The 15,007-nt window shown below is 39.6% G+C and overlaps 1 protein-coding gene across 1 annotated transcript in view; it reads left to right on the top strand.

The window, feature by feature from the left end:
- Nucleotides 1–874: 874 nt before the first annotated feature.
- BMS1 (BMS1 ribosome biogenesis factor) overlaps nt 875–15,007 on the top strand; it is a 38,370-nt gene continuing 24,237 nt past the window's right edge. Inside the window, 6 exon segments of the mRNA XM_043984763.1 lie at nt 875–1,017; nt 4,968–5,171; nt 5,731–5,921; nt 10,818–10,897; nt 12,756–12,944; nt 14,444–14,586. Of these exon segments, the coding sequence (XP_043840698.1) occupies nt 4,996–5,171; nt 5,731–5,921; nt 10,818–10,897; nt 12,756–12,944; nt 14,444–14,586 (779 nt within the window). The 5' untranslated portion in view covers nt 875–1,017; nt 4,968–4,995.

Here is a 15,007-nt window from a genome sequence, read left to right on the forward strand (position 1 = left end):
AAAATGAACTTGAGAAGTAAGTGGCAAACCCCTGCAGGCAGTATCTTTGCCAAGAAAACCCCAATGGGGATGAAGACTCAGACATAACTGAAAAATGACTGCATCACAACAACCACAAAGTTGACAGTGGACTAAAGGTGTGGGGGGGTGGGTTTTTTTGGAGGAGGGTGCTCAGTGTCTTGGAGTTGGCACTAAATAAATGCATTGTAGAAGGAGCATAAATGATGCTTGAAAACATCGAAAAAGAAAGATTGTTAAAACTTTATTGATAGCAAAACCAGGAGAACACTGTACACAGTAACAGCAACATTGTGTGATGATCAACTGTGATACACTTAGCTCTTCTCGGCAGTGCAATGACCCAAGACAATTCCAAAGAACTCATGATGAAAAATGTTCTCCACATCCAGAAAAAAGAACTGTGGATTCTGAATGCAGATTGAACTTGTTTTTATTGTTCTTTTTTCGAGCTCCTTCCCTCTTGTTCTGATTCTTCTTGTTCTGTCTCTCTGTAAGTACCAAACAAGCAGAAAATGCTATCTGGTTCCAAGAGTGTGGTCTGAGTGCTCTAGGTCGGGGAAGGGGGCATGAAATTACTGCTGGAGTCCTTCACTCTGTATACACCTAACTTTTCCATTGTGCATTTTTTCAATCAATGGGGTTCTTAATAACGTATGATCTCGTATCATGTACTTTAAGAAGGAACCCAGGAGCCATTGACCACGTGCTGCATCCCTTGAATCAGCTGGGACCTACGGTGCAAGCTCCTGATAGTGCGCATGCGTGTCCCCGCTCCAGCGCCAACCAATCAAATTCGCCTCAGTCTCTGCGTCTCGGAAAAAGTCGTCCCTTCCTTTTTTCCCGGGCACTTTGTTCCACGGCTCTGGGGGGTGCGGGAAGGAAAGCGCGGAACGTACTTCCGCTTCCGGCGGTGTCCATGCGGAGAGGAGTACGGTGATATCTGTGGGCACCCGTAACGGCTGCGGACGGAAAGAAGAGAAGAGAAGAGAAGGGAAGGTAGTTACTGGACGAGGAAAAGAGGGAGGCCGACCGACGGGCGTCCCCGGGACCGGTAGCTGACTACCAAAAGTCGCGACCTGTGGAGAGTCCCGCGGCCTCCGGTTGGGGGAGAACGGGGTCGCTGCCCGGCCACATACACACCCCGCCTCCCACCTCGCCCCTCCCCACTCTGCCTCACCCCACCCCGTCCTCGTGTCCCGCGCGGGAGTCGCTCCTCCTTCCCCAGCCCGGTGAGGGTAACGGACGGCTTCGGGCCCTCGGGTTCCAGATAGCTCTCGGGTGGGGGTGGGGTCGTCTGTGAATTGCCCTAATTTAGGTCATCCTTCGTCTGCCTCCTCCCTTATCCTCACTGAGGGATTTGATCCCCAGCTGCGTTTTACAGGAGGGCAAACTGAGGCATAGAGCCACTAGAGGCCATGTTGAGATCCGGACCTCCGGTGCCCCTCTGTTTCCTGCCTTTGCCTGCTTCATCGATCCATCTCTTTTTGGTTGTTCATTGGCTTTCAGTCGTGTCCAACTTTTCGTGACCCCCCCCCCCCTTTTTTTTTTTTGCAAAGACACTGGAGTGGGTCGCTGTTTTCCTTCTCCAGCTCATTTTTCAGATGAGGAAACTGAGGCGAACTGGCTTAAGTGATTTGTCCGGGAAGTAAGTCTCTGAGGCCGGATCTGGACTCGAAAGATGAGTCTTAGTGCCGTGTCCGAGGTGCTTCCTGGCCTCCCTGAGCCTTCCCTGGACTGAGATAGAGACAGAGACACACCGCCCCTCCCCCCCCCCCCCCCCCCCCCCCCCCCGGCCCAGGAGCTGTGACCTTTCCCCTTATATCAAAAGCTCCGCCTTTCCCCAGAATTTAGCAGGCTGCCTGGCTTGTCGGAAGAACTTAATAAATGTTTGTTGATAGATATGTCCCAAAGATGCTTGATCTTTAAGTGATGTTTGGTTGTGAGAATGAGGAAGATGTGGAGGATTTGTGACCGAGGAGGGAGGGTCCTTTCCCCTTTCTGTCAGTCTTGTCTCAGGACATCTTGTCTCATTTCCCTCGACTCTTACTCTTCCTTACTGATTTGTCTTTCTGACCTTTGCTGGCACAACTGGAAAGGAAAAGTCAAGCCGACTCTCTTTATTTATTACACAATGTTTACTTAAAGTTTTAATGGCTTTTAAAGACTTTTGAGATCTTGTATTTACAGATGACTGAAGCCAAGGGTAGTTCATACACTGGACAACAGCCACAATTTAGAAGAAATTTCGATGGGCCAGAATGTTAGGCTGAACTGAATACCACAAAATTTAGTAGAGATAAATGTAAAGTTATCCATTTGGTTTAAAAAAAAATGACTTCAGAATTACAAGTTTGGGATGGGAGTGGGGCAGGGCCAGATGAGGAGAGGCCATAGCTGAAGAACAGACCAAAAGGATTGGGGATTTTAATGAATTTCAATTTCAATATGGGTCAGTACTGGGATGTGGTAGTTTAGCAAGCTCTTGAGATTTTAGATTGCCTTATAGGGCATGTCTTGCCCAGACTGGTGATAATACTGCTACACTTGTGATTTGTCATTCAGCTGGAGTTTTGCGTACTATTTTTTGGGGGGTGGGGTGGGGTACTACTCTTAAGGAAGGATATTGAGGAGCCAAAGAATCCACAGAAGAATGTTACCAGAATGATGAAGGACTTTAAGATAATGCCTTATTATGATCATTTAATAGAATAAGAGATTTTTAGCCTTAAGAAAAGAGAGGAGATAAATGATAGCTATATTCAAGTATTTAAAAGGTGTTCATTTGGAAGGAGAAGTTTTTCTGTGCTTTTTGCTAAAGGGTTGAACCAGGAGCACTGGAATATGAGAAGTTGCCGAGCTAAATTTAGACTTGGGAAACAGTGGGCTCCCCCCTCACTGCAGATTTTTAAAGCATAGTATGGAGGACCGCTTGTCAAATATTCAGGTACATTTTTGTATGTATTAGACTACGTCTAAAGTCTCTTCTAACTCTAAAATTCTTTTTTTTTTAAATTTTTATTTTTTTCAGTTTTAAACAATTTTTAAAATTCATCTAAAAATTGAGTTCCAGGTTCTTTCTTTTGTTCTTATAAATCGACTATTTCTTTACATATTTTGGAAATTAGAGAAATGCAGTAGATTTTTTTCTCCCAGTTTAAAAATTTCCTTTTAACCTTGGTTGCATTGGTTTTGTTTGTGCAGAAACCTTTTAATTTAATATAATCAAAATTATCCATTTTATATTCATTCCATAATGCGCTCTCGCGCTCTCTCTCTTTCTCGCTTGGTCATAGATTCTTCCCTTATCCATAGATTTGACAGATAAACTAAACTATTCCATGCTCGTTACTTATGGTATCGCCCTTTATGTACATTTATGTACCCAATTTTTTTGGGGGGAGCAGGGCAATGAGGTGACTTGCCCAGGTTCACACAACTAGTAAGTGTCAAGTGTCTGAGGTGGGATTTGAACTCAGGTCCTCCTGAATTCAGGGCAGGTGCTCCACTTAGCTGCCCCCTATATACCCATTTTGAGCTTATCTTGGTATATGGTATGAGATGTTGATCTATACATAGTTTGTGCCAAACTGCTTTCCATTTTTCCCAGCAGTTTTTGTCAGATAATGAGTTCTTGTCCTACAAGCTGGGGTCTTTGAATTTATCAGATACTAGATTGCTGTGGTTATTACCTACTGTATACTTGTATACCCAAGCTGTTCCACTGATTCATCACTGTATTTCTTAACCACTATCATATTGTTTTCATGATTACCATTTTATAATACAGATTGAAATCTGGTATAGCTGGGCTAACTTCTTTAACTTAAAAACAAATTCCTTGATATTCTTGACATTTTGCTCTTCCAGATAAATTTTGATAATAATTTTTCCTAGCTTTGTAGAATAATTTTTGGTAGTTTGATTAGCATGGCACTGAATTACTTATTCATCGATAAATTAATTAATTAATATAATTAATTTAGGCAGAATTGTCATTTTTATTATATTGACCTGGCCTACCCTTGAGCACTTAATATTTTTCCAGTTGTTGAGATCTGACTTTATTAGTGTGAAAAGTGTCTTGTAATTGTGTTCATATAGTTCCTGGGTTTGTCTTGACAGGAAGACTACCAAGTATTTTTTATTGTCTGCAGTTATTTTAAATGGAATTTCTCTTCTATTTGTTGCTTTTGATATGGCTCTCCTAGTTTTTCCTAACCTCTGTTGTCTGTTACAGAAAAGGAAATGAAAAATCAGGCAGCATAACTCCCCCAGTAGATGAATTTTGGCACAGTCTTTTCTCAGGACTTTTGGCATCTTTTTAACTCAAAGCATCCTTTGCCATATATGTGGTCCTTACTCTCAGGGTTAATTGTGATAGTGTTTGACAGATTCATGCCCTAGTGGTCTGACTCCAGTTTCTGGAAGGGATGAGTGAGTATTATTACAGAGGCCTCTTAAGTTCTTCGGAGGCAAGTCTGTTGGGTTGGTTCTAAAGAAATCAGTCGCTTGTGTGAGCTATTTAGAGCATTTGTTGTACTGAGTGTAGATTTTTGTTTTTGTTTTTTGAGCTTATTCCCAAGCACATGGCATGTGTCCTTTGTCCTCATTGTTTTGCTGGGATGGATATTTTGTATTGTAACTAAATGAAGGGACAATTTTCTATTCTCAGACCAAATGATTTCATGAAATTGTCAGACTTTGGAGTTTAATTATACTTAACTCTCTGTGTTTATTTTTAAAATGAGAGGATTGGATTAGATGACCTTTTGTATAGACTTTATGGAAAAGTAAAATTGGGAATAATTTTTAGTAGCTCTTTTCTACCCCGTTAGATGATCAAACACATAGTCTTTGAATACAGATAGAGAATTTTTCCAACTGGTTTTATGGTTTGACAAATCTAGAATGAGTGACAGATAATTGCTAATTGTCTTTTGATATAGGTGATAGCTGATTTCTAAAACAATCACCATGGAGGACAAGGATCAGAAAAGACATAGGAAGAAAAACAGTGGGCCAAAAGCAGAGAAGAAAAAGAAACGTCACCTGAAGGATCTAGGACTTGGAGATGAGGAAGATGCTCGGAAGAGGAACCCCAAGGCTTTTGCTGTACAGTCAGCTGTTCGGATGGCACGGTCTTTCCACAGGTACAGTTGGCTTTTCTTACTGAGTCTCATGGCTCCCTTGTTTTATATAGTGAACACTATGGAATGGAATGATTTAATTTTAGAGCTGTAAAAGACCTGGAATTCTATTTTGAGTGAAATAAAGTCCCCCTTCTAATTGTATTATTTTAGTTATTACATGGAAAGACTTATCCTTATCACTTAGCAATAACATTATGTAAGGCTTTCATTATGACCCAGACTTTGAATTGTCCATTGGTACTTAATGTTCTCTTTGCAAAATATTGATTCCTTCCAGTGCAGGTAAGGGCTTTTTGCTTTTCTTTTCACCTGTGTGCACATGTTTTTTTAATTAAACATAATGAATTCAAAAGTATAAGGTTTTAAAGTTCTTTTAGTCTTATCTATACAACTGTGTGAATACACCATAACAGAAGACAATTGCTTCTTTATCAAAAGGAAACAAACAGGGCTTTGAGATAGACTTGTCCTCCCTAGAAAAGAACAATCATCAGCTCTTCTTTTTATTCGTGATTATGTATGTATGTGTGAATTTCTTATTCTTATTTCTTTACCATAGAACTCAGGATCTGAAGACAAAAAAACATCACATTCCAGTGGTTGATCGAACTCCCTTGGAACCCCCACCAGTGGTGGTTGTGGTAATGGGTCCTCCAAAAGTTGGGAAGAGCACTTTAATTCAGTGCCTTATTCGGAATTTTACAAGACAGAAATTGACAGAAATTAGGGGTCCTGTAACAATTGTGTCAGGTATGAGTAGTGCTGATATGTTCTCACATGTGCCTATTTATTTGTTGTGTTTTCTTGTAGACATCATATTTTAGATATAAGATAATGTATTTAACACAAAAGCTTTGTTTTTAGTTTGATTTGAAAATGAAGCAATATGCTATGGAATGGAATTGTTTTGCAGTAGGGATAATGATTTTAAACTTTGCAATAGTATAAATTGTGTCTTGAATCTGTGTCACCTTTTATTATTTGGTAATTTTTAGGAATCACCATTTTGACACAGAATGAATCACTGTGCTTAGAATTTCACCTATAAGGAGAGTTTTATTTAGTCACAGAATGTTAGAGAGTTGGAAAAGGAACTCTGAGGTCGTCCAGTCCCACACCTATAACAAGTGGTCGTCTAGTCTTTAAGGCCTCCAGAGTGGGAGAACCCACTGTTTGGAGGCAGCCCACTTTGAGAGCTCTCTTTGTGAAAAAGTTTTCTCTTTGCCTCTTTACCAACTTTTATCCATTGTCTTGCTTCTTCCTTCTGGTTCTATATTGAAGGACTCTAATCTACCTTCCACATGGCAGCTCTTCAGACACTTTGAGACAGCTCTGATATACCTCTCACGTCTCCTGTAGTCTAAACATCTCTGATTTCTTCAGCTGATTCTCATATGAATAGAGACTTTATCCCTCTGGATACTCTTCAGTTTGTCAGTGTCCCTCCTAAAATAGAGCCACATACAGTATATGTCAGACAGGGTCTAGGATAGCTCTACCACCTCTAGTGGACACTTGCCACATCATAACATTGTCACACCACAGTAATTTGTCAGTCTCCTCAAATTACCAGTCAATCAACCCTAAGTGCTTTTGTGCAAGTGCAAGGCATGGAACAACCCTGTTCTTGTAAGTGTGTCGGTAAGTATGTACAGAGTAAACAGAAAATGTATAGATTGAAGAGGAGGGAGAGCACTACCAGTCGGGATCAGGAAAGGCTTTATGGATAATGTGGTTCCTGATCTGTGTTTTGGGTTGGAGTTGTATGGGTGAGGAACAGAGAGAGGCCAGTGTGGTTGGATCATAGAGTAAGGTACTGGGAGTAATGTACAAGAAAACTGGAAAGATAGGTTGGGGTCAGGTTGTAAAGGGCTTTCTGAGCTGTACAGAGGATTTTATATTTAATCTTGGGGCATTATAGAGTCCCTAGGATTTATCGAGCAGGAGCATGACATGTTCATGCATTTGTAGGAACAATGGACTGGAGTGTGGAGAGACTTGAAGCAAGGGGAAACCATTTAGAAAGCTGTCCCAGTAACTACATGAGAGTCAATGAATTAATTAAGCATGTGGTTGTTTGCGTAGAGAGAAATGAATGGATGGGAAAGTTGTGAAGATAGAGAGGGAAGGATCTGGCAAATGATTTCATATTTGTGCTGAGGTAGAATGAGGAGCTTTTCCAGACAAACTGCTACCTAATTTCCTTCCTTATCTTGCACTTTTGAAATTTTTGAAACCAAAATCTAACATTTGACATTTATCCCAATTAAATTTCATTTCAGTCAGCCAAGTTTTCTAGCTAGTTTTTGTATCCTGAGTTTGTTAACCAGTTTTTTGTCACCTGAAATTTTATTGAAAATGATATTTCTGCGCCACTCCATGGAAGACCTGATTACAAGCTGACATATATCATTGATAGACTCTTTTTCTTTTTCTTTTTTTTTTTTTTTTTTTTGCCAGGCAGTGAGGTTTAAGTGACTTGCCCAGGGTCACACAGCCAGTAAGTGTCAAGTGTCTAAGGCCAGATTTGAACTCAGTTCCTCCTGAATCCAGGGCTGGTGCTTTATCCACTGCACCACCTAGCTGCCCCCTCAGTGATGGACTCTTGAATTTAGCCATTCAGCCAATTCTGAATACACCTCATTTTCCTATTGTCTCATGTTTCTCTATAAGATCTTATAAACCAGTGGAGGCTTTGGCTTCTGTTTCATTTTGTTGCTTGCTGAAGAGGTTTCCAGGCTCTTTGTGTTCATCAGTGAGTGAGTCTCAGTTGATGATGTTCCTACCTTTACAACATCTCTCCCATGTGTTTCCTCCTCTGCTCACAGAACCATCATTCTTTTTTTTTTTTTTTGGCAGGGCAATGAGGGTTAAGTGACTTGCCCAGGGTTACACAGCTAGTAAGCATCAAGTGTCCGAAGCCGGATTTGAACTCAGGTCCTCTTGAATCCTGGGCTGGTGATTTATCTACTACACCACCTAGCTGCCCCCAGAACCATCATTCTTGTCCCGTCTTACCTAGACTGTTGGAATAGCCTTCTCATTGATCTTCCTTGTTCAGCCATACAGCTCTCAGTGTCATTTTCTTAAGTATGTAAGCTCCTCTGTTTGGCTTTCAAAGCACTTTATAATCTGGAACCAGTTTACTTCTCCAGCATCTTCAGTCATATGTGACCTTAAACCCTTTGAGAACAATAAGAATTGTACATGACATTCCCATCTTCTTCTGCCCATTTGCCAAGGATGTTCTCAGTACAATTCACTCCTTCTTGTCTGCCTCTTGGAATTCCTAATTTCCTTCAGTCTTCTGTTCAGTTCTCACCTTCAGTCTGAGACCTCTTCAGATCACTTTAACTAGTGTCTTCATCAATATATTTTGGTATGTATTTTGTAATATTCCTTTTGTGAACTCTCCTGCTAGACTTTTGTAAGCTCTTTGAGAGCAACAGCTGTTTAATTTTTGTCTTTGTATCTACAGTGCCTTGAACATAATAGACATTTAATTACTGTCTGTTCTTTTGTCTGTTTCCTTTTTGTTTTGTTATCAAAAGCTGATTGAGTTTCCTCAGAGTCAGATCTTTTGATTTTTATTCTTCTAGTTTGTTGTTGTTAAGTCATTTCAGCTGTGTCCAACTCTTTATGACCCCTTTTTGGGGGGGTTTTCTTGGCAAAGATACTGGAATAGTTTACCATTTCTTTTTCCAGTTCATTTTATAGATGAGGCACTGAGACACACAGGGTCAGGTGACTTGCCCGGAGTCACACAGTTTTAGTAAGTGTCTGAGGTCAGATTGGAACTCAAGTAGATGTGTCTTGACTCCAGGCCTGGTGCTCTATCCACTATGCCACCTAGCTGCTTCTAGTTTATTACTGATTTTTATCTTTGCTTCAAAAAATTAATGATCCAACCATACAGAAATTTCATTTGGAAATGATTTGTCCATGGTAACTAACTGCTTCCTTTTCTATCATTAGATTATCAGTTACTTTTGGTGATTTTGGGGTTTTTTGGTGCCCAGGGTATTCAGCACTTCCTGACTCTCTTCCTGAAGAAAGTATTTATGGAAATAGGAGATTTCTGTATACTATATAAGCCTTTGGGTCTTCTTATTTCTTAATCCTAAACCATATTTTCAACATACTTTTCACTGTTATCCACTGCTTGTATTGATGTGGCCAAGTGTTAAAATGTTAATTTAACTCAGAGGGTTGTTATAGGATTTTTCTGTGTCACCATCTATATCAGCAGTTGGTGTATAAGCTGTCATTATCTTCATGATGTTTTCTTTGCACATGTCCATCATGAGCACTGCAGTGTGAGATGACCAACTATCTTAATAAAATGATGTGCTTCTTTTGCTTTTGCATACAAGATAAAACCAGCTCTGCTGACTTTATTTATTTGCCTCTTCAAGGAGAATGTGTGATAGTTCTTTTCTTTAGTGACAAAATTTTCTTACGGGGAAGGGAGAGAGGAACAGTCATGATTAAGTACCTACTGGGTACCAGCCACTGTGCTGTGCTAAGTGCTTTATGAATTTTATCATTGATTGTGATTTTTATAAATAAAATCGAGAATGTCAATATAGTTATGTTTCACTTTTTCTAATAGTATGCTCATTTGTTACCAGACAGAGATTTCCTATTTAATGTACCAAAAGCTAATATTTATAGATGTTAAAACTGTATCATTCTTTCTTTTTTCTTTTTTTTTTTTTTTAGTGAGGCAATTGGGGTTAAGGGACTTGCCCAGGGTCACACAGCTAGTAAGTGTTAAGTGTCTGAGGCCGGATTTGAACTCCAGGGCCAGTGCTCTATCCACTGCGCCACCTAGCTGCCCCAGTATCATTCTTTATATGATTAATATATTTTATTTTAGTAATTCTTTCCCAGAAGAACTTTTACAGACTAATGTATGTCAGTCTTTAATAGTGTATAATTATTTGCCATTTTATTTCACATTATGGCATGATATTTGAATATTTTTGTTATATGTATGTTTTAAAACTTTTAGTGATGCCTTTTGATTATACACTGTGGTTAAATCCCTATAAATTCTTCCTACATTTCCTCCCCCCTTTCCCAATTGAACATTACTTAGAATACAGAAAAAGAGCTAAGAAAAACTGGATGAGGAACTGAGACAAACCAGGTCAAGTGACTTACCCAGAGTCACGCAATTAGCAACTGACATTAATGTCCAGAGTTGCCCGACTTTTGATTGATAAGGAATCACTTGTTCTTCAGAAGTGAGATTGGTCATATTTAATGACTGTTTTTTAGTGGTGATTGTATTCACATTATTACAATAGCTGTATATGTTATTTTCTTGGCGTTCATTATTTTAAAAACATCACTACGTACAAGTCTTTCCATGTTTTTCTGAATTTGTCACATTAATTTTTTCTAACAGTGCAGTAAAATTCCATGATACTTAGATATCACAATTCCAGCCATTTCCCAATCAATGGCCTTTCTCTTTTGCTATCACCTGTCATCAACCCTTCCCCCCATCCCTCAAACAAAATCCCCCAAAATAGCACAAGATTTTGGTAGGCATTGTAGAAATATTTGAGTAAACTAGTTTACTAGGTAAAAAATTTTAGGTGTTTTTAAAATTTAAATTTTCTGCATCTTTATTCTTAGGTAAAAAACGAAGGCTCACCATTATTGAATGTGGATGTGACATTAACACAATGATTGATTTGGCAAAAGTGGCTGATTTGGTAAGTTTTCAGGGAAAGCTTCAGTTTCTTTTGGAGACTTTGACATGTCCAAAACAGAATAATTCATTATCTTCTCCTCCCCAGCCCCCCACCCCCTGCTTTCCTATTTCTTTTTCTTTTTTTGGCAGGGCAATGAGGGTTAGGTGACTTGCCCAGGGTCTCACAGCTAATAAGTGTCAAGTGTCTGAGGCTGGATTTGAACTCAGGTCCTCCTGAATCCAGGGCTGGTACTTTATCTACTCTGCTACTTAGCTGCCCCTGCTTTCCTATTTCTAATGAAGAAAGTACCATCCAGTCCTCTAGCTCACAGTCATCCTTGAATCTTCACTCTCCTCATATATATAATCAGTTACCAAATCTTGTGGTTTCTCATCTCCTAGAACTGTCCTTTCCTCTCTACTCCTGTCATCATTACCCTGGTTCACATCTTCATCTCTCAGCTCTATTGTTGAAATAACCTGCTAATTGGTCTCCCTGTTTGAAGTCTCTCCCCTTTCCAGTTTTTCTTCCACACAACTGACAGAGAGAGAGATTTTCCTCTTCATACTTATACTTCATCTCCTTTCTCTATGACTTTGCACTAATCTGTGGAATACACTTTCTTTTCACCATTGCCTCTTAGTGTTCCTAGTTTTTGTTCAAAGATCAAATCAAATGCTACATTCTCTTTGAAGGCTCTGTCATCCCCTATCCCCATCCTACTGCTTTTTCAATCCCTAAATAAAACGGGTTACATGTTTATTGTTGAATGTATGATCTCTCAATATAATGTAAGTTCCTGAAGGCATTGGCTGTTTCATTTCTGGTAGCCAGGGAGTGTAAGCGTAAGAGCCTTGGACTTAGAAAGACTTAAATTCAAATGCTGTATCTTAACACTTACTAGCTTTATGGCCCAGGAAAAATTAGTCAATCTGAGTCCTCCTCTGTAAATTGGGGATAATTACACCTACCTCGCAGGGATTTTATGAAGTTGACCTGAGATAATTTATGAAAAGTACTTTGAAAATCTTAAAACTAAATAAATTTTAGCTGCTCTTTGTCTCTTCAGTTTCTGACACAGGGCTTGTTAATTACTTGGCAAATGCTTATTGATTGAGACTATAGTATTTTATAGTATTCAGATGTATCTTGTTTTTGATACTGATATTTTAAAAGGTGTAAAATGTCTTTTAGTATTGTGTCTTAAAAAGGTAAAGGAATTTGATATTTAAAGGACTCCTGTATCTTTTATATAGGAGAAGAGCCCTTTTAAATAACCTTTAAATTTATCTCTGTTATAAATTTGAATTTGTGTTTGTATGTGTGGCAAATTTTTGTAAAGAGGACCACCTATATAAATTTTCAGTGTAATTTCTATACTTTTTCAAATTACTTTCTGGACCAGCACTAATGGAACAGTTCTCAAACAGTTGGATGGGATGTAATGGGAAATCTGATAAGATAATTTCTTTAACAAATTTTGTTTCCTTCTAAGTGATATTGGAACAAGGCATTTGGTTTTACATAGGATTCATATTGTATTAGCATTTTTTATTGCCATTTTAGGTTGAAGTCAAGGAAAGCTCAGAGACTTGTATATTTTTTATATTTTTAGACCTAAAAGTACTTTATAAAGGAATTGTTTTTCTTAAAAGTAAATAATCCCAAGAAGATTTTGTTTTTATCTCTTTTTTCTAATACATTCAACTTCTTGAGGTGGAAGATTGTGAATTGTGACTCTTGGTATGGATACTGAGGTCCTTTGAGAGTAGAATTGAAGACCATCTTCCTTGTCAGTGTGATTGTCTTTGAGTCAGAGGCTCGATTCCCTCATTAGTTGATTAATTCCAAGGTAGTTGACTGCTTTTTTCTGTTTCAGGTTCTCATGCTCATTGATGCCAGCTTTGGGTTTGAAATGGAAACATTTGAATTTCTAAACATCTGCCAAGTGCATGGATTCCCTAAAATCATGGGTATCCTCACACACCTTGACACCTTCAAGAATAACAAGCAACTAAAGAAGACCAAGAAGAGATTAAAACACAGATTTTGGACAGAAGTCTATCCAGTAGGTATCAAAGTAAAAATTTGATACCAATATTCCCTCTCTCTTTAAACAGAAGAATGTGTGTGTGTATTGTGAGAATCAGAGCGCTACCAACCTGCTGAAAATGATACTGCAAGGAGGTTCTGCCATGAGAAGAAAGCATGAGATGACCTTTCTGGGGTGTGTAAGGTCAGATTGGCATGCTGAAGTGATATCTGCCACCTGTGGGTTGTGTCAATTGGTGCTACCACCCAATTAGCTTGGAGCTGTGTGAGAGGACAGCCAAGCCCCCAGGGGGCTTCTGGGAGAAGCCGAGGAGAGTTGAGGGCTTTCGGTTCCGGACTTGGGGCTTGGCAGGAGGACAGAGGCTTGCTCTTAGATGTGTTTTTGGTTTTTTGGGTTTTTTTTTTTTTTTGCTCAGGGTCACACAGCTAGTAAGCGTTAAGTGTCTGAGGCTGGCTTTGAACTCGGGTCCTCCTGAATCTAGGGCCGGTGCTCTATCCACTGCGCCACCTAGCTGCCCCAGAGGCTTGCTCTTAGATAGCTAGATGAGGTTGCTTCCACCCCGCCCCCTTTACTAACTTCTAATACATTTTAATAAATACTTAAAAGGCTAAACTCTTGCTGGAGCTTCTAATTTAAGGTGACCACTTACTAGATTTTAGACATAACAGCTAGAATTTTAGGCCTTACAGTTTGTAGATAGATAGAAAGATTGTAGAAAGATAGAAAGAATTAAAATATTCACACCCTAGTCCAGTGCTCTTCCTGCTTGGCCATACTACCTCTCATTGAGAACTTGGCATCTGATATCATCACTTTGAAATTGAGGCAGTATAATGGGCATCTTGGTTTTGTCCCTGTATATCTTCAAACAAGCAACTAGAGGCTATTTGGAAACGGGAAAATGTCCCTGATAAGATCCTTCGGTAGAGTGTAATTTCCTTATCACAGGATCAGCGCCACATAGTTGAAGTAATTGGAACTGAGCAAGACTTTCTTCTAATCCAATGAATGCTCATTCTGCCTTTGCTTCAGGATCTCACTGGGGGGACTCCACCACTTCCTTCAGCAGCCCCTTCCACTGTGGATAACTCAGTGTTGAAAGTTTTTCTGTAAAACTTCAATCTCCCCCAGTGCTCCAAGTTCAGACTCTAGGGCCAAGTAGAATGGCAGCATGGTGCATTGGAAAGAGGGGCTTGCCTTGACCCTTGTTTTCTCTAACATCCCTAACTTGTAACATGACCTGGACTAGGAGACTTCTGAAATTTTAGCATAGTATCTGGCAGAAGGCCCTAAGAAATGTATATTGACTGACTGTTGTGGCTCTGAATCTGTTATCTTGTTATCCTTCTGGAGGAAAACAAGTTCCAGTGCTTGAAGGGACCCTTGAAATCATTCAGTCCATGCTTTCATTTTACAGATGAGGAAGAGGGGCCTAAGGAGTTAGCTCCAATGTTCTCATTTGAACAGTTTAGATAAGAGTGAAGTACATCTTGCCTTTGGTTTTTACCCCATAGGGTGCCAAGCTGTTCTACCTCTCTGGGATGGTCCATGGTGAATATCAAAATCAGGAAATCCACAATCTGGGGCGTTTTATTACAGTCATGAAGTTTCGTCCTCTCACGTGGCAAACCTCTCATCCTTACGTCCTAGCAGACAGGTAAAGGTACTTTTCATTTAATTCTTTTTGTCAGAAAGGAGGAGCGATAACTGGCTTTGTTTGGTAAACAATGTATTTTAAAGGGAGATTGGTTAGAACCAGACCATGACAGTGATAATAGTTAGCTAGTGTTTATGTAGAGAGTTCTTTAAGGTTTAAAAAGTGCTTTCTCATTTGATCTTTACAACAACCTTATGAGCTCAATGCTGTTCGCATTTTATAAATGAGAAAACTGACTTTTTTTTTTTTGGCGGGGCAATGAGGGTTAAGTGACTTGCCCAGGGTCACACAGCTAGTAAGTGTCAAGTGTCTGAGGTCGGATTTGAACTCAGGTACTCCTGAATCCAGGGCCAGTGCTTTATCCATTGTGCCACCTAGCTGCCCTGAGAACTGACTCTTAGAGAGGTTCAGTGACTTGCCC

This window comes from Dromiciops gliroides, chromosome 2 (genome assembly GCF_019393635.1).
Source record: "Dromiciops gliroides isolate mDroGli1 chromosome 2, mDroGli1.pri, whole genome shotgun sequence".
NCBI lineage: Eukaryota > Metazoa > Chordata > Mammalia > Microbiotheria > Microbiotheriidae > Dromiciops > Dromiciops gliroides.